This window comes from Stenella coeruleoalba, assembly GCF_951394435.1.
Source record: "Stenella coeruleoalba genome assembly, chromosome: 1".
NCBI classification, from domain to species: domain Eukaryota; kingdom Metazoa; phylum Chordata; class Mammalia; order Artiodactyla; family Delphinidae; genus Stenella; species Stenella coeruleoalba.
Window position 1 is genome coordinate 172,920,349 of NC_137169.1, and position 27,298 is coordinate 172,947,646.

At 40.7% G+C, this 27,298-nt stretch overlaps 1 protein-coding gene across 3 annotated transcripts in view; it reads left to right on the top strand.

Moving 5' to 3' along the window:
• The window catches only part of EDEM3 (ER degradation enhancing alpha-mannosidase like protein 3), a 97,436-nt gene extending 85,671 nt beyond the window's left edge, over positions 1-11,765 (top strand). For 2 of the 3 annotated variants that reach the window (XM_079918206.1, XM_079918208.1), the window contains exon 20: positions 7,811-11,765. In XM_079918206.1, coding sequence (XP_079774332.1) covers positions 7,811-8,220 — 410 coding nt within the window. In that variant the 3' untranslated portion in view covers positions 8,221-11,765. The remainder of the gene's footprint in view (positions 1-7,810) is intronic. The other variant, XM_079918207.1, reaches the window with a different exon arrangement.
• Positions 11,766-27,298: the final 15,533 nt, after the last annotated feature.

The window sequence follows — 27,298 nt, forward strand, 5'->3', positions numbered from 1 at the left end:
CCCTTTTATGGCTGTCAGTATTTGCCTTATGTATTGAGGTGCTCCTATGTTGGGTGCATAAATATTTACAATTGTTATATCTTCTTCTTGGATCGATCCCTTGATCATTATGTAGTGTCCTTCTTTGTCTCTTCTAATAGTCTTTGTTTTAAAGTCTATTTTGTCTGATATGAGAATTGCTACTCCAGCTTTCTTTTGGTTTCCATTTGCATGAAATACCTTTTTCCAACCCCTTAGTTTCAGTCTGTATGTGTCTCTAGGTCTGAAGTGGGTTTCTTGTAGACAGCAAATATATGCGTCTTGTTTTTGTATCCATTCAGCCAATCTGTGTCTTTTGGTGGGAGCATTTAGTCCATTTACATTTAAGGTAATTATCAATATGTATGTTCCTATTCCCATTTTCTTAATTGTATGGGTTCATTATTGTAGGTCTTTTCCTTCTTTTGTGTTTCTTGCCTAGAGAAGTTCCTTTAGCAGTTGTTGTAGAGCTGGTTTGGTGGTCCTGAACTCTCTCAGCTTTTGCTTGTCTGTAAAGGTTTTAATTTCTCCATCAAATCTGAATGAGATCCTTGCTGGGTAGAGTAATCTTGGTTGCAGGTTTTTCTCCTTCAACACTTTAAATATGTTCTGCCACTCCCTTCTGGCTTGCAGAGTTTCTGCTGAAAGATCAGCTGTTAATCTTATGGGGAGTCCCTTGTGTGTTATTTGTTGTTTTTCCCTTGCTGCTTTTAATATGTTTTCTTTGTATTTAATTTTTGACAGTTTGATTAATATGTGTCTTGGCGTATTTCTCCTTGGATTCATCCTGTATGGGACTCTGTGTGCTTCCTGGACTTGATTAACTATTTCCTTTCCCATATTAGGGAAGTTTTCAACTATAATCTCTTCAAATATTTTCTCAGTCCCTTTCTTTTTCTCCTCTTCTTCTGGAACCCCTATAATTCGAATGTTGGTACGTTTAATGTTGTCCCAGAGGTCTCTGAGACTGTCCTCAGTTCTTTTCATTCTTTTTTCTGCTCTGCAGTAGTTATTTCCACTATTTTATCTTCCAGGTCACTTATCCGTTCTTCTGCCTTAGTTATTCTGCTATTGATCCCATCTAGAGTATTTTTCATTTCATTTATTGTGTTGTTCATCATTGTTTGTTTCATCTTTAGTTCTTCTAGGTCCTTGTTAACTGATTCTTGCATTATGTCTATTCTATTTCCAAGATTTTGGATCATCTTTACTGTCATTATTCTGAATTCTTTTTCAGGTAGACTGCCTATTTCCTTTTCATTTGTTAGGTCTGGTGGGTTTTTATCTTGCTCCTTCATCTGCTGTGTGTTTTTCTGTCTTTTCATTTTGCTTATCTTACTGTGTTTGGGGTCTCCTTTTTTGCAGGCTGAAGGTTCGTAGGTCCTGTTGTTTTTTGTGTCTGTCCCCAGTGGCTAAGGTTGGTTCAGTGGGTTGTGTAGGCTTCCTGGTGGAGGGTACTAGTGCCTGTGTTCTGGTGGATGTGGCTGGATCTTGTCTTTCTGGTGGGCAGGTCCACGTCTGGTGGTGTGTTTTGGGGTGTCTGTAGACTTATTATGATTTTGGGCAGCCTCTCTGCTAATGGGTGGGGTTGTGTTCCTGTCTTGCTAGTTGTTTGGCATAGGATGTCCAGCACTGTAGCTTGCTGGTCATTGAGTGAAGCTGGGTGCTGGCGTTGAGACGGAGATCTCTGGGAGATTTTCGCCGTTTGATATTATGTGCAGCTGGGAGGCCTCTTGTGGACCAGTGTCCTGAAGTTGGCTCTCCCACCTCAGAGGCACAGCACTAACTCCTGGCTGCAGCACCAAGAGCCTTTCATCCACACCGCTCCTTAATTTGGGATGATTCGTTGTCTATTCATGTGTTCCACCGATGCAGGGTACATCAAGTTGATTGTGGAGATTTCATCCGCTGCTTCTGAGGCTGCTGGGAGAGATTTCCCTTTCTCTTCTTTGTTCTCACAGCTCCCAGGGGCTCAGCTTTGGATTTGGCCCTGCCTGTGCATGTAGGTTGCCGGAGGGCATCTGTTCTTTGCTCAGACAGGACGGGGTTAAAGGAGCCGCTGATTCGGAGGCTCTGGCTCACTCAGGCCGGGGGTAGGGAGGGTCACGGAGTGCGGGGCTGCCCCGCGGTGGCAGAGGCCAGCGTGACGTTGCTAGCCTGAGGCGCGCCATGCGTTCTCCGGGGGAGTTGTCCCTGGATCCCGGGACCCTGGCAGTGTCGGGCTGCACAGGCTCCCTGGAAGGGGGTGTGGATAGTGACCTGTGTTCGCACACAGGCTTCTTGGTGGCGGCAGCAGCGGCCTGAGAGTCTCATGTCTGTCTCTGGGCTCCGCACTTTTAGCCGCGGCTCGCGCCCGTCTCTGGAGCTCTCTTAAGCAGCGTTCTTAATCCCCTCTCCTCGTGCACCAGGAAACAAAGAGGTAAGAAAAAGTCTCTTGCGTCTTCGGCAGGTCCAGACTTTTCCCCGGACTCCCTCCCGGCTAGGCTAGCCGCGGTGCACTAATGCCCTGCAGGCTGTGTTCACGCCGCCAACAGTCCTCCTCCTCAGGCTGTGTTAACGCCGCTGTCAGTCCTCTCCTGGCTCTCTCCGCTTTGCCCTCCGCACCCCTGTTGCTGTGCTCTCCTCCGCGGCTCCGAAGGTCCCCCACTCCGCCACCCGCAGTCTCCGCATCCGAAGCTCCCCCACTCCGCCACCTTCAGTCTCCGCCCGTGAAGGGGCTTCCTAGTGTGTGGACACTTTTCCTCCTTCACAGCTCCCTCCCGCTGGTGCAGGACCCGTCCCTATCCTTTTGTCTCTGTTTATTTTTTTCTTTTGCCCTAACCAGGTACGTGGGGGTTCCTTGCCTTTTGGGAGGTCTGAGGTCTTCTGCCAGCGTTCAGTAGGTGTTCTGTAGGAGTTGTTCCACGCGTAGATGTATTTCTGGTGTATCTGTGGGGAGGAAGGTGATCTCCGAGTCTTACTCTTCCGCCATCTTCCCGGAAGTCTCCTATTGCCATTTTAAACCTTGTTTTCCTGTTGATTTTATATTTCTTCTTTGTCCCTTTCTTTTTCTTTCCATTTTTCCTTTTGTGGTCTGATGATTTTCTTTTGTTTTATGAATCTGTTGTATGTGATAGATTCATAAAATCTGGTGTTGGTTTTTGTGTATCTATTGTATGTTTTTGAGTTGTGGTTACCCTGTTTTTCAAGTATATTAACCCCTTCCTATATCTGCTTGCTTTAGACTGGTAGTCATGTAGGCTCAAATACATTCTAGAAAAAATAAATCTACATCTTCTTACTCTCCTCCCCCACATTTTATGATTTTGATGTCCTCTTTTACATCTTCATCCTTTTGCTGTTCGTTGTGGTTATCATTGCTTTCACAGAAAATTTTTTAATTGTGATTTTTAAAAATCTGTGTATTGGCTTATTTAAATGATTTACTTTCCATTTATGATTTTTTTCCGTAAAGATTCTAACTTTTTTTCTATTTAGAGAAGACCTTTCAATGTTTCCTTTAGGATAGGTTTACTATTGCTATATTCCTTTAGTTTTTGCTTGTCCAGGAAATTCTTTCTCTGATTTTAAATTTGATAATCTTGCTGGACAGAGTATCCTACATTTCACATTTTTCCCTTTTAGGACTTTGAATGTATCTTGCCACTCCCTTCTGACCTGCAACATTTCTGCAGAGAAAGCAACTGATATATAGCCTTATGGGGGTTTCCCTTCTTATTAACTCTGTTTTTCTCTTGCTGCCTTTAGAATCTTCTTTAACTTTTGCCATTTTTATTATAATATGTCTTGGTGTAGGTCTGTTTGAGTTTATCTTGTTTGGGACCCTCTATGCTTCTTGTACCTGGATATCTGTTCCCTTTGTTAGGTTTGGGAAGTTTTCAGCCATAATTTCTTCAAAGACATCTTCAATCCTGTTTTCTCTCTCTTCTGGGATCCCTACTAAGTGTACATTGGCATGCTTTATTTATTCTTATATTGCTTTCTTATATTGCTTTCATTTTATTTTTCATGTGGCTTTCTGTTGTTCTGACTGGGTGATTTCCATTATTCTATCTTCCAGATCACTTATTTGTTCTTCTGCATTTTTTCTGCTATTCATTGCCTTTAGCTCAGCTTTTGTCTCAGTGAATGAGTTCTCTAATTTTTCTTGGTTCCTTTTTATAGTTTCTAGTAATAGTAATCTGCATTTCTATCAATAGTCCTTCTTATCTCCTTTTTGAACTCGATGTCTATTAGACTGAAGAGGCCTGTTTCATTGTTTGTTCTTTCAGGGGAATTCTCTTGATCTTAATAATTGGGAGTGGTTCCTCTGCTTCCTCATTTTACTTATACTTCTCTTGCTCTATGAGTTTAGGAGAAACAATTATCTATGTGGTCTTGGAGGGCTCTTTTTATGTGGGAGCATCCCTGTATAGCCTGTGTGGGTTTAATATTTTTTGGTGTGAGGGCTGTTTTTAGTGTGGATGCCTGTTGCGTCTTTCCTGTGTATGCTGGCTGTTATCCCCTTGATAGGAGGTGTGACTGGTGTTGTGGTGACCAGAGCCTGCACTGGATATTGATCGGGGCCTCCTCTTTTGCTCTGTGGTTGTTACTTCCCTGTCAGGGGCTGGGTCTGTTCCCTAGCTGTTGGAGTAGAAGCCCCCAGATCCGTTTCTGAGCTGCAGTGTGAGGTAGGTGGGATTGGAGCGTTCCCACAGGGAGAGGAGCCACTGAGTATTCCTCTACCAGAGCTGTTCACCAGTGAGTGTGCTCTGTTGTGTCACCTGTCACCCATTGTGTGGGCTCACAAAGTATACTGCCCTCAGCCCCATCTCAACCTTGGGAATGCTGGCAGTCAGCCCTGGTGTCCCTCAGGTGTTGTTTTCACAAGGCCACCAGCACAGATCCACTAAAGCCGGGTCCCAGCACTGCAGTAGTTGCACACCTGGACCTGCTGTGGGAGCTATGGAGGCAGCTCAGACCCAGGCCCAGCCCAGCCCCCATGTGCACGCGCCCGCAAAGCCCACAGCTGCTAAGGCCAGACCCAGCCCAGCATGGGAGCACCTATGGTCTACTCAGATGTCCTGCAGATGCTGAATTTACAAAGCCAGCAGCGAAGGTGTAAATACACGGCTCACACAGCTGCAGGGAGAGATTGCAACCCTGCATCCTAAGTCACGCGGCCCCTGGGGCTCAGCTGTGGTTTCAGGCCTGTTTCTGTGCGTGGGCAGCTCACTGGTGTCTGCTCCTGGGGCCTGCCGAGGTGGTGGTTGGTGCAGGTGCCAGCCTAGGCGGTGGCTGGGACCCCTGAGCCCGCCCAGGTGGAAGCCTGAGGCGGCAGCTGGGTTGCAGGAATCTGCTGAGTGTGGAGCCCCTGAGGCTGTGGCTGGTGTGCAGTGTCCCAGAGTCTGTGGAGGCAGAGGCTGGCATGTGGAGAAAGGGGCTGCCATGGCACCCTTCCCTTTGTGCCCCACTTGACAATGGCTCTTCAGTTCTGTGGCAGGTCTGGGCTTCTGCAGACACCCCCGGCTGTAGCCATACCACACTCCAGCCCCTTCAGGCTTTCTCTGAACGTCCAACAGTAGTCCTCTCCCTAGGTCTGTCCTCTAAACTCTGAGTATCAGCACTCGGCCCCTGCCTGTACCAGCGGGCACATGTCTCAGGCTGGGGCGCGCAGGGTAGCGGTACAGCAGTCTGTGTGGATCTCTCTCCTGCCTGACACAAACTGGTTGTTGCACTCTCCTCTGCGCCCCTGAAGCTGCCTTTCTGTCCCAGCTGATCTGAGGGGGCTTCCCAGGGTGCAGGAACCTTTCCTCTTTTCAGCTCCCTCCCAGGGGTATAGGTGCCGTCCCACTTCCTCTTTTTTTTCCCGCTTCGTCCTACCTGGTTACGTAGAGCTCTTTCTTGTCCTTTCAGGTGTTTGAGGTCTTCTGCCAGTGTTCAGTAGGTGTTCTGTGAGAATTGTTCCATTTGTAGATGTATTTTTGATGTATTTGTGGGAGGAGGTGAGTTCCACGTTCTTCACTGCTGCCATCTTGATTGGAGCCTATACTATTCTTATTCCATTTTATTAACTAGATTTCCAAAATAATATTATATAACATGTAACCCTAGAGTGATTTTTTGCCAAAATCAGTCTTTATTACTAGAAGAAATAACCTTACACTTTTTCCTATTCTTCTAAGCTAGATTAATGCAATCTAGAAACAAAGTTGAAGGTTCTTCTCCCTTCTCCCTCAAACTTAGGGTAGCCTAGCATAAATGAGCCCTAAGCAGCCAGACACCGCTTTCTCTTCTTTGGGCCCCACCATAGTTTGCCTTGATGTCAAATTAAAACGTACCCTTTCCACAGCTGAGAGAATGTGTGGGGACTCCTCCCCCTTGCCCTCCTTCCCCCTGACAAACCCCACCTAAGAACTATCTTAAACTTCCCTAGTCAGGTAATCCTACCTAATTAGGGTATATGTGTACACACCCTCCTCTACCTCCCTGAATGCCTGTATTTTCCTTCAGTTTTTCTGGTTTTATAATAAGTCCATCTTCCCTTTCTTCTTTGACTAATTAACTCTGATTATCTTTTATATCACAGTTAAGTATCACTTTCTGAAGGAAGCCCTCAAATCTCCATATTCTTTCCTAACACCATGACATGTGTCACAGAGTTTTCTATTGTGTGATTATTCCTAAACGTTGTTTTCCCCAGCTGGACTATAAGATTCAGAAGGGCAGGTCAGATGTTTGTTTTCACCTCGTTTTATCCCTAGCACAGTGTCTGCCACACGGTGGACACTCGGGAGATCTTTACCAACTGACTGCAGTCTGAGAATGCAGCATGTGGGTGTCGACGCTAATATTTAAGCACTTTCTGGTAGGAACCCTGAATAAAATGCCTCTAGTGGTTTTATTTTATATTCATTACAAGAAGGTTAAACTGCTTTTCATCTTTCCAGTGGATTTGATGATTATATCTTAGAATTCATAGATCTCCAATAATGAAATAGAAGTTTTGTAAACTGGTTTTGTGTTTATGAAAATATTGTATTTGATCAATCACATTGATATCCATGAATCATTCAAAGTTTTGTATTATCTGCATTTTCATGGTTTACTGAGTGGGAATTTCATTTTTCAAAGAATATTATCTTAAAATACAGCAATGTCATGTGCTGTTTAAAATGTATTCTAGTTATAAAGACGCAGTTGTAGAGAATGGACTTGAGGACACTGGGAGGGGAAATGTAAGGTGAGACAAAGTGAGAGAGTAGCATTGACATATATACACTACTAAATGTAAAATCGATAGCTAGTGGGAAGCAGCTGCATAGCACAGGGAGATCAGCTCGGTGCTTTGTGACTACCTGGAGGGGTGGGATAGGGAGGGTGGAAGGGAGGCTCAAGAGGGAGGGGATATGGGGATATATGTATACATATAGCTGATTCACTTTGTTATACAGCAGAAACTAACAACATCGTAAAGCAGTTATACTCCAATAAAGATGTTTAAAATAAATAATTAAAATAAATAAAATGTATTCTATTTAATATGTTCTCATGTGCAGGCTTTCCTGAACTTAAATATTTAATAAATCTGAGACATAATACAAATTTATATGCATTTTCATAGTATTATTGTTTAGTATATTTCTTGGCACTTACTAATACCCATTGGAGGCAGTCTTATTAGTTATTAGAGTCATTCTGCATTAACATGATTTTCTTTAACTTTTATTATCAAAACCAGTATGGTTTTGAGAATGTGATAGTACATGTTTTGTGGGGAAAGTAGCATGAAGTTTGTTTCTTTCATCTACAGATCCTGAGATGGAAAATGAAGAACAACCATCCTCTGAAAATGATTCTCAGAATCAGAGTGCTGAACAGATTGCATCAAGTTCTCAGGAGGTTGATTTGGTTGGTCAGGAGTCTCCTGAGGAAAGTTCTCTAAACTCTCACCCAGAAACTTTGTCTCCAGCAGATACGGACAATGCTGCAAGCATTTCTCCTTCTGAACAGAATTCTAATCCCACGGAAAACCATGAGACTACAAGTCTTGATGGTGAATGTACAGATTTAGATAACCATCTTCAAGAACAATCAGAAACTGAGGAGGATTCCAATCCTAATGTTAGCTGGGGTAAAAAGGTCCAACCTATAGACTCCATATTAGCAGACTGGAATGAAGATATAGAAGCATTTGAAATGATGGAGAAGGATGAGCTCTGACTCACTAAAGTCTACCTGGTGGTAGGTATTTCAAAAGAAAAGGTAAACTGTGGATAATAGATACCCTGATACTAAGCAGGCTCTCTCATGGGAGGCTCTGAGTATGGTGATGAACAACCACGTTCTGACTGGGAGAGTTAGTTATCATAGGAATCTGGAACATGCTGTGTTAGAACTGACCTTGTTTATAACTGTCCCATCAAAAATGCAAACTCACAGTTTCCCCCTCAGGTGACAGCATTGCACCATCCTGCTGCATCTCAGGCCAGGAAGAGATTATTGGGCATTTCTAGGAACCAGATTTCTGCACTCTCTAGATGGTAGATAAGAAACAAATTCAGTTAACTGTGAGGTGGGGAATACGAATTTGTACAACTTTCTAATTGAAGGAAGCTCTCGGTTTTCTTGGTTCTGGGGTTAGAGGCTCTTTGGGGAAAACACATAGGAGTATTTTGGGCATTCTGGTTATGCTGCCTTCACAGAAACACTCAAAAGTGACCTAAGTGGTTATGAAGCAAATACATTCATGGTGAAAACAGTCTTTGCTCATCATTTTCACTTGCTTCATTGTGTAACATGATCAAGATGACTTGATTTTTTTTTTCCCTCTTTAACAGTGTCCCTTTCATTTAAACCAAAGGTGAAGCCAGTGTACTTTCTCAGTGAGTTCTCTGCATAAAGACTAATCATTGGGACCAGGTAAAAAGGTCATATATCGTGGAAATTGGTTACTTAATACTTTCGAAAAATGGAGCAAGGGAGAAACTATAATGTTGCAATATGAACTTGCCATTGGGCCTTCCGTAAGGAAAGCTGTGACTACTCTGAAATGGAACTTAAAGTTAATAGCTTTGTAGGGTAAATTATAAATCTTTTCCAGTTCATTTCATTGGAGGTGATTACCTCTAGCCATCAGCCTTACTCCATCCCATGTTTAGAATGCATTTTGAGCCACAAGGCCTATGTTGCCAATAGCTGAATACATTTTGTTCCATTTTTCTATCTTAGGGAGCCATGATAAAACTGTGGTAGTGATCTAAAAATTCTGGAGTAACTACTATTTTTCCTCCTTTGAAACTAGTTTCTAAAGTTGCACCTAAGGAGTCTGTCACATTTTCTGTTGAATCATGGTTTTTTTAAGTTTGCTTTTTGTTTAAACAAATATTCCTTTTGATATGGACTTGAAAATTAGTCTACAGTAACCTGTGTAAAACACACAGTAGCAACTAACATATAGCCATATAGCTTAATGAGAATTTTTTTTCCTTTGCGTGAGTGTGTGTGTGTGTGTGTGTGTGTGTGGCAGTCTGGTGCTGGCCACATTTAAGTTTTAAAAACTTTGTTGTTGATATCTGTAGACAGCCCTGTAATTGAAATCATGGCTTTACTCATTTTATTTATTTTTTTAAACTTACCTGAACCAGTTCTAAAGGAATATTTGAGACTTAATTTCTTTTTTCTGTACCATGACATTGTATAACAACCCTTTTTCTTAAAACATAGTTTTTGAGGTACTGATGAACTTAAACTGTATATGGAGCTGTTAAAAGAACAGCAGTGCTGTATTGTAGTTATGTATATTCATGTACAGTATGTCTTAGATCCCAGGTAAACATGTTATTTTATAAGGGGATAAATAGCTGCTTTCAAAAATTCCAGCTAAACTTAATTGGGTCAGTGAGTAATAAACCTAATAGAGAATTCACTTTGAGGGGGGGAAAAAAGAGTAGTATACCAGGCCTTTATTGGCCCTTAATTAAACCTGACACCAAAATGGATATTTTTAGTCTCTCTGCATGTGAAATTTGGTGTAAGAAGATAGAACTATAATACATATAGTATACAGAAGGATAGACATAGTGCTTTGTTCATCTTAGTTGCAAAGCTGCCAAAATAGCTGAAGCTTAATTACTTGACTTGCCTTGAGTTATAGGACTGGGGCTTGGAGAAAAGGAGATGTTCCTTTTAAGACTTGGATTACAGAAGCCTTATATACATTGATTTGATTTTCTTTTTGTATCTCAGAGCCATTGTTGTCTAAATCTAAATTTTCTAAGTTATCAAAGCAACATAATTTTATTTCCAGCAGAGATCTTGTGGCATACAAGGAAAAGCCAGCTTACTGCCACTTACCCTTTCTTTGGCCATTAGGGGGAGTTGTTGCAATTCATTGTGGTTTAGAAGCAAATTGCTGGCTTGTTTAGAAAAATGGATCCTTAAAAAAAAAGAAAGGAAAAAAATTTAACAAATTATACTTAATACCCAGAAGGAATTATATGTGATTTTTCCCTAGCTAGGAAAAGAAGGTATAGTGTTCAGCTTCAAAACTCCAACATTGTCATTGACTCTCCATTCTTAATTGACATACTGCCACAAAGTTTTTTATTTCATTAAAAAATTTCAACATCATTAGGCATTTTTAAAAATGTTTTGTTTTTAAATCTTTTATAGCATTTTATTTACTTCCTAAAGGTTCAGGGGATTCTATGTAACCCTGAATTTTAGAAACATCTGGTCTACCTCAGTTAGATGTTGACTGCATAGAGATAGAGCTGAAGTGATCACCACAGCCATAAGATTGATTGATTGACTAAGAAGGATTTATACAATGTTTACAAACCCGGAATCAAGTAAGGATTTTATCTGAAAGTTAAAAGTTAGATATTAGAGAAAGTATTTAATTCAGGTATTTTCAAGTTTTAAAACTTCACTTGTTTACCTACTAAAAATAGTTATAGTTTTTTCTGCTTAGGAAGGTCCATTAAAATGATATACCCTAATTTGCAGTGCTTTTCCCATAAAGTTTTAGATGTGAAAGAATTGTAATTTACCAGATATGTTTGGGATGGGATATTTTGTTGGGTAGGTTTACTTTTTTCTTTTTAACTTTTAATAGGCTTCCAACAAGAATACAGTTGTTTCAGAACAATTTTTTTTTAACATTATACTTTTCCCTTTTTCTTCAGTGTTAAGAGGGTAAAATAAAAAATTGTGCACTCTGTGATTTTAACTTCTCTAATATGCTCTCGAGATTTTTTAAATTTAAATTACCATCTCACAGCCCTTATAATAGTAAAACCAGCATTTGTTCCCTCACCAAACCCCATGCCAAATTCATCATAAAGAAAGCTCAGCGTCAGTAATTCAAATAGTGCTTATAATTGTAGAGGCGGGGGTGGGGGCATTTAATAAATATTCCAACCGGTCGTTTTATGCACAAGGCTTCAGTCAGAACATAGAAAAAAATAACATTCTGTGAATGAAATATTGTATGTTCAGATTTTATAAAAGACATTTTTAAAAGCCCAATTTACAGCCGTATATTTTCTTATGATGTAATTTATGAAAAAGATGTCTGTACTAACAGGTGCTGTAACACTACTGTTGTTGGATTTTATTGTTTGGTGATAAATGTATACAATATTTCTAAGGGAAACTATGTACTGTGATGTAAAAGTCTGGGCAAAATGTATATAATCCTTGTATATAATTGTGTATTTGATTATAATGACTGATTGTAAAGATTAATAAAATATGTAAATATCCTGGTCTAGTTTTAATTTTAATTTTTAGCATCACTTTGCATATCTTTATACTTTGATATCTTTACATTTTTTTCACCACTGTCTTCCCTTTAATTTTCATTTTACCCTACGAGAGTAAATTTGGGGGACAACTTAGAGTATAGACATGCAAACATATGTTGAACAGTTCCACAACTCAACTAGGACCCTCAGAGTGGAGTTAGTAATTCACAGTGTCAATATTGGTAACGTGTTTATTTTTTGAGTTTACTAATATTTAATAAAATCATTTGTCCTTCTAATATTGTCATCAAGAGTAATACTGACCTCTCTTGTTAATTCCAGTGAGACCATTTCATTTAGCAGCCACTTTCAGATACTGTGATACTATGCTTTTCATCTGTACTGTTTCAGGGTTTCTGAACACAGATATCTTGAAAGATCTGATAATAATCACTATTATTTATTGATAATTGTTTTAAGATCAGCAAGCTGAGAGTTGAACAAGTTCTAAGCATCTTACGTGAAGTCCGACATTTTGTGCCTGGGCAATGGAACAGGAGCCCTGGTTTATTTCCAGAGCCTATGCTCCTTCCGGTGTGCCACCCTCTCCCTTCCTTTCTCAGCCCTTCTCACCCCTCCTTCCATCCCCATTTCAGTTTCTGCTTACCTTTTGCTCAGCCACTACCTTCCCACCTGACCACTTTCTCCCCACCTGGGATTGAAGTTTAGAAATGTTAGCATCCATTCTCAGGTTCTCTGGGCATTAATTCCAGTTTCAGCGTGCCTCCATTCCTCTAGGACAAAGCACCGCTATTTCAGGAAGAGTTAAAGGATCCAGGAGTATCTCTTGGAAGATTTCAAAGGGGAGGTTGCTTCTCTTTTCTGGGTAAAGCAAGCTTTAAGAGGTCTGTCTACTAAGAGAAGCTAAGTAATTTAAGGGTTGAAACGAGTAAGTGTCAGCATCTACCTGCTAGGAAGGCTTATACTTCTCAAAGCCTTGCTCTTAACTTAGCCTAATAAGCCTGGAGGTCTATAGTTTCTATCCATCCTTTACAGTGAAGTAGTCAATGGGAGGCCACTGATTGATAGAACCCTGGTGATTTTCTTAATCCATAAAAGAATGCACTCATCATCCCAGATGATAGTGGGAGAAATAACTTTAGAAGTCCTATGGTGTTAGAGTGCATTTCTATCCTTGTTTCAGTCTCAGCTGTCTAAGAAGTGGTACTGTCTTAAGAAATAGCAGCAGCAGGTAATAACGAAAAAATACTTTGGATGTAATAGTAGGATGGGGTTTCTTAAAAGATTGAAAACCTTCCTCACAGGTTAAGGGAGAGAACCAAAGTCATTAAATAGAGGAAGAAGAACTTAACACCAAGGGACTGGCTGCTACCCTCCCACCACCATCACCACCACCACGGTGGTGTTGGGAGTTGTGCAGCAACTGGAAGCACATCCTACACAAGAACCCCCTACTTTATCTTTTCCCAATTTCTGGGAAAAGCCATTGACCTTGGGTCAAGAGGCAATCTGACAAACACTGCCAGCTAGCTTGTCCTAAACCTTTCCCCACTCTCCCATCCAGCTTCCTCCACTGTAGAGTAGATGAAGTTCTCAAGGCAGTCCTAGACAGCTGCTACCTTTAGAAGGACTAATCTGTTCATTAGTCCTTTATTACCTGAGGTCTTAAGCTAAGAGAATTCCAGCCCCAATTGTCTTATTACATTAATATTAGTAATAAGATATGTAAATATTTTTAAGCCCTGTGATCTCAGTCTCTAATCATTACTTTCAACTCAGTCTTGTCCACTCACTTGGATAGTTCTTCAGGACCTCCAATCTACTGATTCTTCCAGTTTCTCAGAATCCATCACCCCTCCCCATGACCTCACTTCCCAATTTACCCACCATTAATGTCTCTTCTTCTTTTGAACAAACTTGGCAAAACTTTAAATCTTATTAAACCCAACTACCCACTGATTTTCACCTAAACTTAAGTAGCTGTTGGAACTGGATGAAATCACACCACCAGTGCTGACTGGCCTGACTTTAAATCATGAACACAAATCTCAAATGAGATTCAATACTTCCTGCAATTCCAACCACATTTCTCTAGCTAATTTATTTTCCCACTCTGAGACTACAGTTTCACACCACCTTTCTTTTCAAATATCCTATGCTCCTCCCGTCACTCACGTGATGACCTCACCACATATATTTCATTGAGAAAATAGATGCAGGTGAGAATGACTTCAGCTTCCACCAACTTCTCTACCTACTGAATCCACATGACTTTATTTGCATTTATTTTGATGGAAATTTCCCTACACATATTCTAGGACAATCATCCACTTTTTCTACTTTGATAATTGGAGAGCAGGAACCCCCAGACTTGAACTAGAGGTACTGAAAAATAGAAGAATCAGGCCGCTAGACTCGAACACAAAGGTGAAGGAATTCCCACCCACCCCCGCCTTACTATTCCCTCCCATATGTGTATTCTAATACTGAAGGGAGCATTAAATTATCTCCATCACTGGGAGTTGTGAAAATAAATATCGGACACCATACATACACAGGGATGCCTCAAGATCCAGAAATCTAATTCTCCCCCAAACCTACAAAACACAGATTTACATTCCTTTCTGAGAAACTGGGCAATAAAATATTCACCAAAATTTTATTTAACAAGCTCTTTTCCATATACTTTTCATCAGTTTATGCTTATTTTTGTTTTATTTTTACTGCTAACAGAAGTATTAAGTTCGTTCAATCTTTTTAGAAATCAACTCAGCAGTATACATTAAAGCCTTAAAATGGTTTATTTCCTTTTAACTCAGTTTACCTATTACTAAGAATCTAAGGAAATAGAGGGACAGATACAGATTTCCATCCTAATATTGTGAATAAGAGTAAAAATTTGGATATAATATAGATGTCTATGGAGTAAATATTAAGAACAGTAGGGCCCATCAATAAAAATAATGTGCATTCATTAAAACAATGTTTATAAAAAGTTTTTTAATATCTAAGAGCATGCTCTTCAATTTGGATTAATTGAGCAAAGATTTATTGCCCTTCCTATTCACCATGCACTGAACTAAGCTCTGGGAAGAAGGTGATGTTCAACACAGTTCCAAGTCTTGTTCTCATGTATTTTACAGTCGAATCCAAAAGGCAGACATGGAACAAGTAATTACAAATGTGATGAGGGTTGTGTTTTTTTGTTGTTGTTGTTTTTGTTTTTTGTAGTACGTGGGCCTCTCACTGTTGTGGCCTCTCCCGCTGCGGAGCACAGGCTCCGGACGCGCAGGCTCAGCAGCCATGGCTCACGGGCCCAGCCACTCCGCAGCATGTGGGATCTTCCCGGACCGGGGCACGAACCTGTGTCCCCTGCATCGGCAGGCAGACTCTCAACCACTGCGCCACCAGGGAAGCCCGTGATAAGGGTTTTAAAAGGGGATGACACTGATGCTATGGGAGCATATAAAGTGGGGACCTAGTCTTGTTGCTGTCATGGAAAAGTTGTCTGAAAAGTGAAATTTAAGCTGAGATCTCAAATAAGAGGAGAGACAGAAGGAACAACTAGTTCAAAGCCTTGTGTTATGGGTTGAATCATGTACCCCAAAATCTTATGTTGAAGTTCTAATCCCAAATACGTCAGTCTGTGACTGTATTTGGACACAGGATCTTTAAGGAGGTAATTAAGGTTAAATGAGGTAATTAGAGTGTCTGGTGTCCTCATAAGATGGGGAGATTGGGACACAGATACGCATGAGGACAGACCATGTGAAGACATGAAGAAAACAGCCATCTATAAGCCAAGAAGAAAGGCCTTGGAAGAAATGAACCCTACCGACACCCTGGTCTTGGACTTCTAGCCTCCAGAATTGTGAGAAAATAATGTCTGTTGTTAAGCCACCCAGTGTACTTTTGTTACAGCAGCACTAGAAAACGAATATGCCCCAAGACAAGAGAGGATATGGTGTGTTGGTGGAAATTATAAGGAGCCCAGCATGGCTGGAAGGGAGAAAATGGGAAGGAAAGCCTGGAGCTAGGCTATGTTGATTCTGAGGATTTGAGATGCTGTAGCTCCAAAGATAAGGATTGTGTGTCTTTCCAAAGACCAACATCTTTCAGGATGTAGTAAGGATTTTAGGCTTTGCTCTAAGGGTAATGAGAAAGGGTTTTAAACCCTTCACTGAAGGGTTTTAAACTAGTCAGTGGCATGATGAAATATAATGCTACATGAATAAAAATTTAGACCTGTATGTAAAGTATGACCTCAGCTCTGTTCTATATATAAAAAGAGACTCATTCATTCAACAGAAACTTACTGAGCACCTCCCGTGTCCCAGTCATTATTATAGGGCCTGGGATTTGCAGCAGTGGGCTAAACATAGTAAAGAAGATAGAAAATAAAGTAGTAAGTAAATATGATAATGAGCTCATGAAGAAAAAGAACTTACAGTGAGAGGATAGTGATGGATATCAGCATAGCAAACAATTCTCCTTTAAATAACCAAAATATTAATAATGGTTATCTCTGGATTATAGGCAATTTGTTATAACTAGCTGTGTTTGGATAAATTTCCAAAATGAACGTTATGGTCTTAAAAATAAAAACAGTCTAGGTCAAAGGAGTTGAAAGACTTATATGCTGAGAACTATAGAATATTAATAAAGGAAACTGAATATGATTCAAAGATGTGGAAAGAGGGCTTCCCTGGTGGCGCAGTGGTTGGGAGCCCGCCTGCCGATGCAGGGGGCGCGGGTTTGTGCCCCGGTCTGGGAGGATCCCGCATGCCGCGGAGCGGCTGGGCCCGTGGGCCGTGGCCGCTGGGCCTGCGCGTCCGGAGCCTGTGCTCCGCAGCGGGAGAGGCCGCAGCAGTGAGGGGCCCGCATACCGCAAAAAAAAAAAAAGATGTGGAAAGATATCTCATGCTCTTGGATTGGAAGTGTTAATATTGTTAAAATGGCTATATTACCCAAAGCAATCTACACATTTAATGCAATCTCTATCAAATTACCCATGACATTTTTCACAGAACTAGAACAAATAGTCCTAAAATTTATATGAAATGATAAAAGACCCAGAATTGGCAAAGAAATCCTGAGGAAAAAGAACAACGCTGGAGGCATAACCTTCCCAGACTTCAGACAATACTACAAAGCTACAGTAATCAAAACTGCATGGTATCGGCACAAAAACAGACAAGGATCAATGTAACAGAATAGACAGCCCAGAAATAAACCACTCATCTGTGGTCAATTAATATTCAACAAAGAAGGCAAGAGTACACAGTAGAGAAAAGACAGTCCATCACTAGCAAGCAGTGTTAGGAAAGTTGGACAGCTGTATGTAAATTAATGAAGTTAGAATACACCCTCACACCATACAAAAAATAAACCCAAAATGGCTTAAAGACTTAAAGACATGACACCATAAAACTAGAAGAGAACATAGGCAAAACATAAACTTACATAAATTGTACCAATTAATTCTTAAGTCAGTCTCCCAAGGCAATAAAATGGGATCTAATCAAACTTACAAGCTTTTGTACAGTAAAGGAAACCACAAACAAAATGAAAAGACAACCTACAGAATGGGAAAAAATTTTCAAATGATGAAACCAAAAAGGAATTAATTTCCAAAATGTACAAACAGCTCATACAGCTCAATAACAAGACGTGGAGGAGAAGATGGCCGAAGAGTAAGATGCGGAGATCACCTTCCTCCCCACAGATACATCAGAAATACATCTACACGTGGAACTGCTCCTACAGAACACCTACTGAATGCTGGCAGAAGACCTCAGACCTCCCAAAAGGCAAGAAACTCCTCACGCACCTGGGTAGGACAAAAGAAAAAAGAAAAAACAGAAACAAAGAATAGGGATAGGACCTGCACCAGTGGGAGGGAGCTGTGAAGGAGGAAAGGTTTCCACACACTAGGAAGCCCCTTCGCGGGCGGAGACTGTGGGTGGCGGAGGGGGAGCTTTGGAGCTGGGGAGAAGAGTGCAGCAACAGGGGTGTGGAGGGCAAAGCAGAGAGATTCCTGCATGGAGGATTGGTGCCGACCAGCACTCACCAGCCCGAGAGCTTTGCTCACCCACCAGGGAGGGCGGGGGCTGGGAGCTGAGGCTCTGGCTTTGCTCGGATCAAAGGGAGAGGACTGGGGTTGGAAGCGTGAACAGAGACTGAAGGGGGCTAGTGAGCCACGGCTAGCCGGGAGGGAGTCCGGGGAAAAGTCTGGACCTGCCGAAGAGGTAAGAGACTTTTCCTTCCCTCTTTGTTTCCTGGTGCGCGAGGAGAGGGGATTAAGAGCGCTGCTTAAAGGAGCTCCAGAGACGGGAGCGAGCCGCAGCTATCAGCTCGGACCCAAGACACGGGCATGAGACGCTAAGGCTGCTGCTGCCGCCACCAAGAAGGCTGTGTGCGAGCACAGGTCACTATCCACACCTCCCCTCCAGGGAGCCTGAACAGCCCGCCACTGCCAGGGTCCTGTGACCCAGGGATAACTTCCCCAGGAGAACACATGGCACTCCTCAGGCTGGTGCAATGTCACGCTGGCCTCTGTGGCCGAAGGCTCGCCCCGCACTTCATACCCCTCCCTGCCTCCGCCTGAGTGAGCCAGAGCCCCTGAATCAGCTGCTCCTTTAACCCCATCCTGTCTGAGTGAAGAACAGATGCCCTCAGGTGACTTACACGCAGAGGTGGGGCCACATCCAAAGCTGAACCCCGGGAGCTGTGCGAACAAAGAGAAAGGGAAATCACTCCTAGCAGCCTCAGAAGCAGTGGATTAAAGCTCCACAATCAACGTGATGTACCCTGCATCTGTGGAATACATGAATAGACAAACAATCATCCCAAATTGAGGAGGTGGACCTTGTGAGCAAGATATATTATTTTTTCCCCTTTCACTCTTCTTGTGAGTGTGTATGTGTATGCTTCTGTGTGAGATTTTGTCTGTGTAGCTTTGCTTTCACCATTTGTCCTAGGATTCGGTCTGTCCGTTTTCTGTTTTTTTTTTTACTTTGAAAATATTTTCATAATAATCATTTTTTATTTTAATAACTTTATTTTATCCTACTTTATTTGATTTTATTTTACTTTATCCTCTTTCTTTCTTTCTATTATTCCTCCTTTTTATTCTGAGCTGTGTGGATGAAAGGCTCTTGGTGCTCCAGCCAGGAGTCAGTGCTGTGCCTCTGAGGTGGGAGAGCCAACTTCAGGACTCTGTTCAACAAAAGACCGTCCAGCTCCACATAATATCAAAAGGTGAAAATCTCCCAGAGATCTCCATCTCAACACGAGCACCCAGCTTCACTCAACGACCAGCAAGCTACAGTCCTGGACAACCTATGCCAAACAACTACCAAGACAGGAACACAGCCCCATCCATTAGCAGAAAGACTGCCTAAAATCATAATAAGGCCACAGACACCCCAAAACACACCACCAGACGTGGACCTGCCCATCAGAAAGACAAGATCCAGCCTCATGCACCAGAACACAGGCACTTGTCCCCTCCACCAGGAAGCCTACATAACCCACTGAAGCAACTTTAGCCACTGGGGGACAGACACCAAAAACAACGGGAACTACGAACCTGCAGCCTGCAAAAAGGAGACCCCAAACACAGTAAGACAAGCAAAATGAGAAGACAGAAAGACACACAGCAGATGAAGGAGCAAGATAAAAACCCACCAGACCTAACAAATAAACAGGAAATAGGCAGTCTACCTGAAAAAGAATTCAGAATAATAATAGTAAAGATGATCCAAAATCTTGGAAATAGAATAGACAAAATGCAAGAAACATTTAACAAGGACCTAGAAGAACTAAACATGAAACAAGCAACGATGAACAATGCAATAAATGAAATTAAAAATACTCTAGATGGGATCAATAGCAGAATAACTGAGACAGAAGAACGGATAAGTGACCTGGAAGATAAAATAGTGGAAATAACTACTGCAGAGCAGAAAAAAGTAAAACGAATGAAAAGAACTGAGGACAGTCTCAGAGACCTCTGGGACAACATTAAACGCACTAACATTCGAATTATAGGGGTTCCAGAAGACGAAGAGAAAAAGAAAGGGACTGCGAAAACATTTGAAGAGATTATAGTTGAAAACTTCCCTAATATGGGAAAGGAAATAGTTAATCAAGTCCAGGAAGCACAGAGTCCCATACAGGATAAATCCAAGGAGAAATACGCCAAGACACATATGAATCAAACTGTCAAAAATTAAATACAAAGAAAACATATTAAAAGCAGCAAGGGAAAAACAACACGTAAAACAAAAGCGAATCCCCATAAGGTTAACAGCTGATCTTTCAGCAGAAACTCTGCAAGCCAGAAGGGACTGGCAGGACATATTTAAAGTGATGAAGGAGAAAAACTTAAAACCAAGATTACTCTACCCAGCAAGAATCTCATTCAGATTTGATGGAGAAATTAAAACGTTTGCAGACAAGCAAAAGCTGAGGGACTTCAGACCACCAAACCAGCTTTACAACAAATGCTAAAGGATCTTCTCTAGGCAAGAAACACAAGAGAAGGAAAAGACCTACAATAACAAACACAAAAGAATTAAGAAAATGGTAATAGGAACATATATATCAATAATTACCTTAAATGTAAATGGATTAAGTGCTCCCACCAAAAGACACAGACTGGCTGAATGGATACAAAAACAAGACCCGTATATATGCTGTCTACAAAAGACCCAATTCAGACCTAGGGACACAGACAGACTGAAAGTGAGGGGTTGGAAAAAGATATTCCATGCAAATGGAAATCAAAAGAAAGCTGGAGTAGCAATTCTCATATCAGACAAAATAGAGTTTAAAATAAAAACTATTACAAGAGACAAACAAGGACACTACATAATGATCAAGGGATCAATCCAAGAAGAAGATAAAACAATTGTAAATATTTATGCACCCAACACAGGAGCACCTCAATACATAAGGCAAATACTAACAAGCATAAAAGGGTAAATCTACAGTAACACATTCATAGTAGGGGACTTTTAACACCCCACTTTCACCAATAGACAGATCATCCAAAATGAAAATAAATAAGGAAACACAAGCTTTAAATGATACATTAAACAGGATGCACTTGATTGATTTTTATAGGACATTCCATCCAAAAACAACAGAATACACATTTTTCTCAAGTGCTCATGGAACATTCTCCAGGATAGATCATATTTTGGGTCACAAATCAAGCCTTGGTAAATTTAAGAAAATTAAAATCGTATCAAGTATCTTTTCTGACCACAACGCTATGAGACTAGATATCAATTACAGGAAAAGATCTGTAAAAAATACAAACACATGGAGTCTAAACAATACACTATTTAATAACCAAGAGATCACTGAAGAAATCAAAGAGGAAATCAAAAAATACCTAGAAACAAATGACAATGAAAACATGATGACCAAAAACCTATGGGATGCAGCAAAAGCAGTTGTAAGAGGGAAGTTTATAGCAATACAATCCTACCTTAAGAAACAGGAAACATCTCAAATAACAAACCTAACGTTGCATCTAAAGCAATTAGAGAAAGAAGAACAAAAAAACCCAAAGGTTGGAAGCAGGGAAGAAATCATAAAGATCACATCAGAAACAAATGAAAAACAAATAAAGGAAATGATAGCAAAGATCAATAAAACTAAAAGCTGGTTCTTTGAGAAGGTAAACACAATTGATAAACAATTAGCCAGACTCATCAAGAAAAAAAGGGAGAAGACTCAAATCAATAGTATTAGAAATGAAAAAGGAGAAGTAACAACTGATACTGCAGAAATACAAAGGATCACGAGAAATTACTACAAGCAACTCTATGCCAATAAAATGGACAACCTGGAAAAAATGGACTAATTCTTAGAAATGCACAACGTGCCGAGACTGAACCAGGAACACAAAATATGAACAGACCAATCACAAGCACTGAAAGTGAAACTATGATTTAAAATCTTCCAACAAACAAAAGCCCAGGACCAGATGGCTTCACGGGCAAATTCTATCAAATATTTAGAGAAGAGCTAACACCTATCCTTCTCAAACTCTTCCAAAAAATTGCAGAGAAAGGAACACTCCCAAACTCATTCTATGAGCCCACCATAACCCTGATACCAAAACCAGACAAAGACGTCACAAAAAAAGAAAACTACAGGCCAATATAACTGATGAACATAGAGGCAAATTGTCCTCAACAAAATACTAGCAAACAGAATCCAACAGCACATTAAAAGGATCATACACCATGATCAAGTGGGGTTTATTCCAGGTATGCAAGGATTCTTCAATATATGCAAATCAATCAACGTGATACACCATATTAACAAATTGAAGAATAAAAACCATATGATTATCTCAATAGATGCAGATACAGCTTTCCACAAAATTCAACACCCATTTATGATAAAAACCCTCCAGAAAGTAGGCATAGAGGGAACTTTCCAACATAATAAAGGCCATATATAACAAACCCACAGCCAACATTGTCGTCAATGGTGAAAAACTGAAACCATTTCCACTAAAATCAGGTACAAGACAAGGTTGCCCACTCTCACCACTATTATTCAACATAGTTTTGGAAGTTTTAGCTGCAGCAATCAGAGAAGAAAAAGAAATAAAAGGAATCCAAATTGGAAAAGAAGAAGTAAAGCTGTCACTGTTTGCAGATGACATGATACTATACATAGAGAATCCTAAAGATGCTACCAGAAAATTACTAGTGCTAATCAATGAATTGGTAAAGTACCAGGATACTAAATTAATGCACAGAAAACTCTGGCATTCCTATACACTAATGATGAAAAATATGAGAGTGAAATTAAGAAAGCACTGCCTTTTACCATTGTAACAAAAAGAATAAAATATCTAGAATAAACCTACCTAAGGAGACAAAAGACCTGTATGCAGAAAATTATAAGACACTGATGACAGAAATTAAAGATGACAAAAATAGATGGAGAGATATACCATGTTCTTGGATTGGAAGAGTCAATATTGTGAAAATGATTCTACTACCAAAGCGATCTACAGATTCAATGCAATCCCTATCAAACTACCACTGGCATTTTTTCACAAAACTAGAACAAATAATTTCACAATTTGTATGGAACCACAAAAGACCCCAAATAGCCAAAGCAATCTTGAGAAAGAAAATGGAGCTGGAGGAATCAGGCGTCCTGACCTCAGACTATACTACAAAGCTACAGTAGTCAAGACAGTATGGTATGGGCACAAAAACAAACATGTAGATCAATGGAACAGGATAGAAAGCCCAGAGATAAACCCACGCACATATGGACACCTTATCTTTGATAAAGAAGTCAAGAATATACAGTGGACAAAAGACAGCATCTTCAATAAGTGGTGCTGGGAAAACTGGACAGCTACATATGAGAGTATGAAATTAGAACACTCCCTAGCACCATACACAAAAATAAACTCAAAATGGATTAAAAACCTAAGTGTAAGGCCAGACACTGTCAAATACTTAGAGGAAAACATAGGCAGAACACTCTATGACATAAATCTCAGCAAGATCCTTTTTGACCCACCTCCTAGACAAAAGGAAATAAAAACAAAAATAAACAAATGGGACCTAATGAAACTTCAAAGCTTTTGCACAGCAAAGGAAACCATAAACAGGATGAAAAGACAACCCTTAGAATGGGAGGAAATATTTGCAAATGAAGCAACTGACAAAGGATTAATCTCCAAAATTTATAAGGAGCTCATGCAGCTCAATATCAAAAATATAAAAAACCCAATCAAAAAATGGGCAGAAGACCTAAATGGACATTTCTCCAAAGAAGATATACAGACTGCCAACAAACACATGACAGAATGCTCAACATCATTAATCATTAGCAAAATGCAAATCAAAAGTACAATGAGATATCAACTCACACCAGTCAGAATGACCATCATCAAAAAATTTAGAACAATAAATGCTGGAGAGGGTGTGGAGAAAAGGGAACACTCTTGCACTGCTGGTAGGAATATAAATTGATACAGCCACTATGGAGAACAGTATGGAGGTTCCTTAAAAAACTAAAAATAGAATTACCATATGACCTAGCAATCCCACTACTGGGCATATATCCTGAGAAAACCATAATTCAAAAAGGGTCATGTACGAAAATGTTCATTGCAGCTCTATTTACAATAGCCAGGACATGGAAGCAAGCTAAGTGTCCATCAACAGATGAATGGATAAAGAAGATGTGGCACATATATACAGTGGAATATTACTCAGCCATAAAAACAAACGAAATTGAGTTATTTGTAGTGAGGTGGATGGACCTACAGTCTGTCATACAGAGTGAAGTAAGTCAGAAAGAGAAAAACAAATACCATATGCTAACACATATATATGGAATCTAGAAAAGAAAAGAAAAAGGTCATGAAGAACCTAGTGGTAAGATGGGAATAAAGACACAGACCTACTACAGAATGTACTTGAGGATATGGGGAGGGGGAAGGGTAAGCTGTGACAAAGTGAGAGAGTGGCATGGACATATATACACTACCAAATGTAAAATAGATAGCTAGTGGGAAGCAGCCGCATATCACAGGGAGATCAGCTCGGTTTGTGACCACCTAGATGGGTGGGATATGGAGGGTGGGAGGGAGGGAGACGCAAGAGGGAAGAGATATGGGAACATATGTATATGTATAACTGACTCACTTTGTTATATAGCAGAAACTAACACACCATTATAAAGCAATTATACTCCAATAATGATGTTTACAAATATACATATATATATATATATATATACACACACACACAACTGAAAAACAACAACAAAAAACCAAACTCAATCAAAAAACAGGCAGAAGCCCTAAATAGACATTTCTCAAAAGAAGACATACAAATGACCAATAGGCACATGAAAAGATGCTTATCATCGCTAACTATTGGAGGAATGCAAATCAAAACTACAATGAGGTACCACTTCACACCTATCAGTATGGCCATCATTAAAAGTCTACAAATAACAAATGCTGGAGAGGGTGTGGAGAAAAGCGAATCTTTCTACACTGTTGCTGGGAATACAAATTGGTGCAGCCACTATGGTAAATAGTGTGGAGGTTCCTCAAAAAACTAAAAATGGAAGTGCTATATGGAGGAGAGGAACCAAGATGGCAGAGTAGAAGGACATGCTCTCACTCTCTCTTGCAAGAACACCAGAATCACAACTAGCTGCTGGACTATCATCAACAGAAAGACACTGGAACTCACCAAAAAAGATACCCCACATCCAAAGACAAAGGAGAAGCCACAATGAGATGGTAGGAGGGGCGCAATCACAGTAAAATCAAATCCCATAACTGGTGGGTGGGTGACTCACAGACTGGCAAACACTTATACCACAGAAGTCCACCCACTGGAGGGAAGGTTCTGAGCCCCACGTCAGGCTTCCCACCCTGGGGGTCCGGCAACAGGAGGAGGAATTCCTAGAGAATCAGACTGTGAAGCCTAGTGGGAATTGATGGCATGACTTCAACAGGACTGGGGGAAACAGAGATTCCACTCTTGGAGGGCACACACAAATTAGTGTGTGCATTGGGACACAAGGGAAGGAGCAGTGACCCCAGGGGAGACTGAAGCAGACCTACCTGCTAGTGTTGGATGGTCTCCTGCAGAGGTCGGGGGTGGGAGGGAGGGCTGTGCTTACTGTGGGGACAGGGAACTGGTGGCAGAACCTCTGGGAAGTACTACTTGGCATGAGCCCTCCCAGATTCTGTCATTAGCCCCACCAAAGGGCCCAGGTAGTCTCCAGTGTTGGGTTGCCTCAGGCCAAACAACCAACAGGGAGGGAACCCAGCCCCACCCATCAGCATTCAAGTGGATTAAAGTTTTACTGAGCTCTGCCCACCAGAGAGAGCAGCAGCCAGCTCTACCCACCACCAGTCCCTCCCATCAGGAAACTTGCACAAGCCTCTTAGATACCCCCATCCACCAGAGGGCAGACAGCAGAAACAAGAAGAACTACAATACTGCAGCCTGTGGAACAAAAACCACATTCACAGAGAGAGAAGATGAAAAGACAGAGGCCTACATACCAGATGAAGGAACAAGATAAAACCCTAGAAAAACAACTAAATGGAGACAGGCAACCTTTCAGCAAAAGAACTCAGAATAATGATAGCGAAGATGATCCAGGACCTCGGAAAAAGAATAGAGGCAGAGATCGAGAAGATGCAAGAAATTCTTAACAAAGACCTAGAAGAATTAAAGAACAAACAAACAGAGATGAACAGTACAATAACTGAAAACTACACTAGAAGGAATCAATAGCAGAAAAACTGAGGCAGAAGAACGTATAAGTGACCTGGAAGACAAAATAGTGGAATTCGCTGCTGCAGAACAGACTAAAGAAACAGAATGAAAAGAAATGAAGACAGCCTAAGAGACCTCTAGGACAACATTAAATGCAACAACATTCACATTATAGGGGTCCCAGAAAGAGAAGAGAGAGAGAAAGGACCCGAGAAAATATTTGAAGAGATTGTAGTTGAAAACTTCCATAACATGGGAAAGGAAATAGCCACCCAAGTCCAGGAAGCACAGCAAGTTCCATACAGGATAAACCCAAGGTGAAACATGCTGAGACACATAGTAATCAAACTGGCAAAAATAAAAGACAAAGAAAAATATTTGAAAGCAGCAAAAGAAAAATGACAAATAATATACAAGGGAACTCCCATAAGGTTAACAGCTGATTTCTCAGCAGAAACTCTATAAACCAGAAGGGAGTGGCATGATACACTTAAAGTGATGAAAGGGAAGAACCTTCAACCAAGATTACTCTACCCAGCAAGGAACCCATTCAGATTCGATGGAGAAATCAAAAGCTTTACAGCCAAGCAAAAGCTAAGAGAATTCAGCACCACCAAAACAGCTCTACAATAAATGTTAAAGGAACTTCTCTAGGTGGGAAACACAAGAGAACAAAAGGACCTACAAAAACAAACACAAAACAATTAAGAAAATGGTCATAGGAACATACCTATCGATAATTACCTTAAACGTGAACGGATTAAATGTTCCAACCAAAAGACACAGGCTTGCTGAATGGATACAAAAACAAGACCCATATATATGCTGTCTACAGGAGACCCACCTTAGACCTAGGGACACATAGACTGAAAGTGAGGGGATGGAAAAAGATATTCCATGCAAATGGAAATCAAAAGAAAGCTGGAGTAGCTATACTCATATCAGATAAAATAGACTTTAAAATAAAGAATGTTACAAGAGACAAGGAAGGACACTACATAATGATCAAGGGATCAATCCAAGAAGAAGATATAACAATTATAAATATATATGTACCCAACATAGGAGCACCTCAATACATAAGGCAACTGCTAACAGCTCTAAAAGAGGAAATTGGTAGTAACACAGTAATACTGGGGGACTTTAACACCTCACTTACACCAATGGACAGATCATCCAAAATGAAAGTAAACAAGGAAACAGAAGCTTTAAATGACACAATAGACCAGA